The 5,294-nt window shown below is 45.5% G+C and overlaps 1 protein-coding gene across 1 annotated transcript; it reads right to left on the reverse strand.

Moving 5' to 3' along the window:
- Positions 1-1,612: 1,612 nt before the first annotated feature.
- Positions 1,613-4,962, reverse strand: LOC147882595 (uncharacterized). The gene is made up of 4 exons (XM_087400454.1): positions 4,828-4,962; positions 4,560-4,740; positions 3,147-3,529; positions 1,613-2,813 (listed from the first exon to the last, which is right to left on the reverse strand). Exons 1-4 carry the CDS (start codon positions 4,960-4,962, stop codon positions 1,947-1,949), a joined length of 1,566 nt encoding a protein of 521 aa, XP_087256580.1. The 3' UTR covers positions 1,613-1,946.
- Positions 4,963-5,294: the final 332 nt, after the last annotated feature.

A 5,294-nucleotide genomic window follows, 5' to 3' on the forward strand; every position in this document is an offset into this window, starting at 1 on the left:
GGGACAATTTAGAGGGGAAAAGTCCATGATCAATGAGAATCATTCTAGTCATCATTTCTACAAAATGGTAAAAAAGGAACAATCTAAGGGAGGGACAATTTAGAGGGGAAAAGTCCATGATCAATAAGAATCATTCTAGTCATCATTTCTACAAAATGGTAAAAAAGGAACAATCTAGAGGACAATAAGGCATAATTCTACAACTTGCAACTATGGAAGCACGAAATTTCAAAAGCAAGCTGTGGGTTATGAGATCTATGCATAAGAGTCAAAAGGTTATTTTTGATCATTGAGAAGACATAATTCCACAAACTTGTGACTATGTTATCACTCTTAAAGTCTATCATTGAGAAGACAAGTCTTTATCATTGAGGAGACAATTAAAGTCTTTTATCATTGAGAAGACAAGTCTTTATCGTTGAGGAGACAATTCTTTTTATCATTGAGTCTTTATCGTTGAGGAGACAATTCTTTTTATCATTGAGTCTTTATCGTTGAGGAGACAATTCTTTTTATCATTGAGAAGTCATAATATCACTCTTAAAGTCTTTATCATTGAGAAGACAATTCTTTATCATTGAGGAGACAATTCTTTTTATCATTGAGAAGTCACAATTCCAAAAGTAACTATGAAATCACTCTTCAATTCAAGTCCATCGTTGAGAAGACGATTCCATAAACAGAAGTCATAATATAACTCTTAAAGTCTTTATCATTGAGGAGACAATTCTTTTTATCATTGAGAAGTCACAATTCCAGAAGTAACTATGAAATCACTTTTCAATTCAAGTCCATCGTTGAGAAGACAATTCCATAAACTTGTAACTATGGAATCACTAAAATTCAAAAGCAAGCTTTGTTGGTTAAGGATTTTAGTCATCTCCAAAATGAAGATCCAAAAAGAGTACACGTAGAGGGTGTCAAGTCCTTGATCATTAAGAAGAATATTATAAAAGAGTGGGTTATGCATTATAAAAGAGTGGGTTATGCATTCTAGTCATCAAGAATATTATAAAAACGTAGAAGGTGTAAAGTCCTTACCATTGAGAAGAACATTACAAAGAGAACCATATCTCTTTCTTCCCCTCCATGACAACACAATTATTTCATCATGACATCACAATTATTTCACAAGTCCTTACCATTGAGAAGAACATTTAGAAGAGAACCATAGAACCATATCTCTTTCTTACCCTCCATCACAACACAAAATTATTTCATTTAAGCTATAGACAAAAGGCTTGTTCCTTCTCCATCCAAGCAAAAAATTACCATACCTCTTTCTTCCCCTCCACAAAAATTACCATACCTCTTTCTTCCCCTCCACATCACAACAAAAAATTATTTCATTTAAGCTAGAACTCAAGGCTTGTTCCTTCTCCATCCAAGCAAAATAATTTCATTTAAGCTAGAACAAGGCTTGTTCCTTCTCCATCCAAGCTAAATTATCTCATAAGCTATTAACTCTATTTCTATCTAAACAATAGATAAATAAAAATTTTCAAAAAGTTAATTCTATCGTTCTTTGGAATATTTGAAAAAAAATCATTCAAGGCATTGTTTGTAAGGAATTAAAATTCAGTATATATGGGTAGGACATGATATGCTGATATGCTATGTTGTAGTGCATTACTTGGAATGACCTGAAATTCTTGGATCGCTAAGACTTGCAGCTCGCCACAACAAGACATACGATATCATGCAGTTCAAACAGCTTTCGTTGAAAGAGATCCGCTTATATTACAAAACTTCACAATAATTTCGGATGCATGACAAAAGCCACAATCTAGGTAGAAAACTCAATTAACAATGCTGGATGACAGTAGCACTGCATTATCAAGCATTTTAATTGACGAGGCCACGCTTCCCAAAGTTCAGCAAGTCCCAAGAGCGTTAAAGAGGATTTAATGCCGAGCCTTCGGAATTTAGAAAGAGGGGGAGCTGGATCAGTAGGGAGGGGACGGAGGATACTTATACGTAGGAGATGGAGACGCTGGAGGTTTGGTTACAGGGGATGGAGGTTTGGTTACAGGGGATGGAGAGGAGGAAGGAGGCTTATAGACCGGGGAAGACGAGGGGGTAGGCTTGGTAACTGGGGAGGGAGAAACCGGTGGTTTATAGGGAGGCTTATAAACGGGAGAAGAGTAAGGAGGCTTATAAACAGGGGAGGGAGAGGAAGGCGGTTTAACGACGGGAGAAGGTGAAGGAGGCTTATAGGGAGGTTTGTAGACGGGAGAAGGTGTCGAGGGAGACTTGTAGACGGGAGAAGGGGAGGAGGGGGGCTTGTAGGGTGGTTTGTAGACGGGAGATGGCGAAGAGGGGGGCCCGTAGACCGGAGAAGGGGAGGATGGAGGCTTGTAGACGGGCGAAGGCGGCTTGTATACGGGGGAAGGGGAGGAAGGAGGCTTATAAACGGGTGAAGGAGAGGATGGGGGCTTGTATGGTGGTTTGTAGACGGGGGATGGCGAAGAGGGGGGCTTGTAGACGGGGGAAGGTGAGGAGGGAGGCTTGTAAATGGGTGAGGGAGAGGATGGGGGCTTGTATGGTGGTTTGTAGACGGGGGATGGCGAAGAGGGGGGCTTGTAGACGGGGGAAGGGGAGGAGGGGGCCTTGTATACGGGGGAAGGGGAGGAGGGGGGCTTGTATGGTGGTATATAGACGGGGGATGGCGAAGAAGGGGGCTTGTAGACGGGGGAAGGGGAGGAGGGAGGCTTGTAGACGGGTGAGGGAGAAGAAGGGGGGTTGTATGGAGGTTTATATACGGGGGAAGGGGAGGAGGGGGGCTTGTATACGGGGGAGGGGGAGGAGGGGGGCTTGTAGACGGGGGATGGAGACGAAGGCGGCTTAGAAACGGGAGAGGGAGAGGAAGGAGGTTTGTAGGAGGGGGGAGGAGGGCAGGGAGACTTAGAGACGGGAGAAGAGGAGGAAGGAGGTTTGTAAGATGGGGAAGGGAAAGAGGGTGGCTTGTAAACTGGGGAAGGAGAAAAGGGAGGCTGGGAGACGGGGGAAGGCAGTGAGGGAGGCTTGGAAGAAGGGGGGGAAGAGGAAGGAGGCTTGTAGGAGGGAGAAGGAGAAGGTTTAACGATAGGGGAAGGAGACGAAGGAGGTTTAACGATAGGTGAGGAGGAAGAAGGAGGTTTGTAGACTGGCGAGGGAGAAGGTTTAACGATAGGAGATGAAGGGCTGCCCGAATAGTAGCCTTCAGGATGGAAGTCAACTTCGTCGAGAGCCAAAAGCTCAGCTGCGCAGGCCTTTGATGACACCACCCTCGGTTTGAAACTGAACGGTCCCGTATGAATTTCGCCTTGCGATAGGCCGTTGCTTGACGTTAGATATACTGTCGCCACTGCCTTGCCCGTTACCTCGTCGCAGCTCGCCTTTGCGCTCTTCAGAGCCGCCGCTATGCACTTCTCCCCTTCGTGCCCCCCGTTCACCCCGATACTGAACTCTCCCGCGCTGTTTGTCCTCCCCCTCGCGTACGCCGTCTCCTCCCCGCTCCTCGACGTGCATCTCACCGCTACTTCCGCTCCTGCGTTGCAATGGATCAAGTTAATTCAGTTTCTTTTTTAATTTAACCAGCAGACTTTGTACATAACATGCGCATGCGGTGCAATGGATCACGTTATCCAGCAGATTTGGTACATAAGCCTAACACGCGCATTTAAACCAAGGCATATGCCGCATAGAACCACCTATAAATCGCCGCTTACCTTTTAAGCTTTACTCTGCAGTCCTTACATGCTAACTACTAGCTTACGTATCAGAAGCCAAGTATATGCCGCATGGAATTGACTATGACTCAAAATCTACACTAAACTCAAATACGTCCTTAAAAACAGAGAGATGTCTATTCAAGACCACGAAGAGCAGCCTATTACGCGCAGCAGAACTTGCCACCCTTCGGGAAAACCAACCGACGGATAAACTCGGCAACCATGCTCTTAAGAATAACTCTCCAGCACACAAAACAAGCCAACCGCTCGCGTCAAAAAACAGAGAACACAATGAGCTGTCTGTGCAAACTTAAAACACGGAAAGCGTACGCAGCACAACAGCTGACCTCCATAAAGTCCCCAAAGCCTAGATAACCAATCGGCCCGAAATCAATCGCTAATATAACCAACGCGCATGACTTATGTAGAATCTCCATTTCTCGGGGGAGAAGTAATTTATCACTAGCAGGATGTCAATAAGTTCATGAATTGTTCGTATACCGGAATAGGGCTAATGAATCTTCTCATCCAGTTCCAACAAAGCACCTCTAAGGTCGATTGGTGATGCGTACTTCAAATAAGCTCTACAATAGCACTTCCAGCCGAGTCAAGATGAAGATCAAGATGAAGACAATACCGGGGCATGACAGCGGCAAACGGAGCGTATAAGCGTAGAAGTGTCTTTTTTAATCATCTATTGACAAAACCGTTTCTCACATGGACAAATAGCTCGACGCATCATCTCGTGCACTATTTGAAGGACGCTCAGGGGCACTACCACGATGGCTATTATACGCGATGGACTACCAGCTAGCAGCAGTCCGACCCACGCATCGTACAACTTACCAGCGAGGAAGAAGCTCGACTTTGTCATGTAGCCAGCATCGCAAGCATCGCAATAGACCCGGCCCTTGACAGTCAAGCTAACGGAGCTCGAAATAGCCGCATGCAGGAGCGCGAAGAACAGCAGCACCGCAAGAGCGAAACCTGGAAGAGTACCCATGGCTTCAACCTGCAGCTTACACTTCTGTTCAATGTATACCGCTGGCTTGCTTATATAATGGATAGATTCGTCGGCAAGGATGAGTCATGAGTCTCATGACCCTGAATTTGCCGGCGTGTGCGAATGCTCCAGGCCTCGGCGTTTGTCGTCGAGAGTCGAGATGTTCACCGCAACGTACGCTCCTGCAGAGACTGCAATGGGGTCGCTGGCAACACCGTCACTGCGCGCCTCCTTTAAGATGGGCATTCACTCCCGGCTTGTGCAATCCTGAATCCTGTGAGGCCATTTACGACATCCTAACGCTGGATTGCAATTCGTATCTTCCCACACACTCCCTATTGTATCTCGCATGATGCATCCGTTTTTCTAACTGACATCCACGTTCCAATCCCAAAACGTTCACCCACTTGAATCGAGTTGGATTTTCGCTTGGTCTTTCAACTGTAGTTTCAACTTTCAAGTCTTGCGAAGAGTCTCCACTCGCCACTTGCCAGTCAGTTGATTTGGATTGTCCACTAGCGGTTAGTAAAACGTGGAACCTCCCTTCAAAGTTCAAACGGTGGCTTCCCAGTCAAATT

Source organism: Dipteris shenzhenensis, chromosome 29, assembly GCF_047967505.1.
Source record: "Dipteris shenzhenensis isolate YYH24624 ecotype China chromosome 29, Dip_SZ_1.0, whole genome shotgun sequence".
Lineage (NCBI taxonomy): Eukaryota > Viridiplantae > Streptophyta > Polypodiopsida > Gleicheniales > Dipteridaceae > Dipteris > Dipteris shenzhenensis.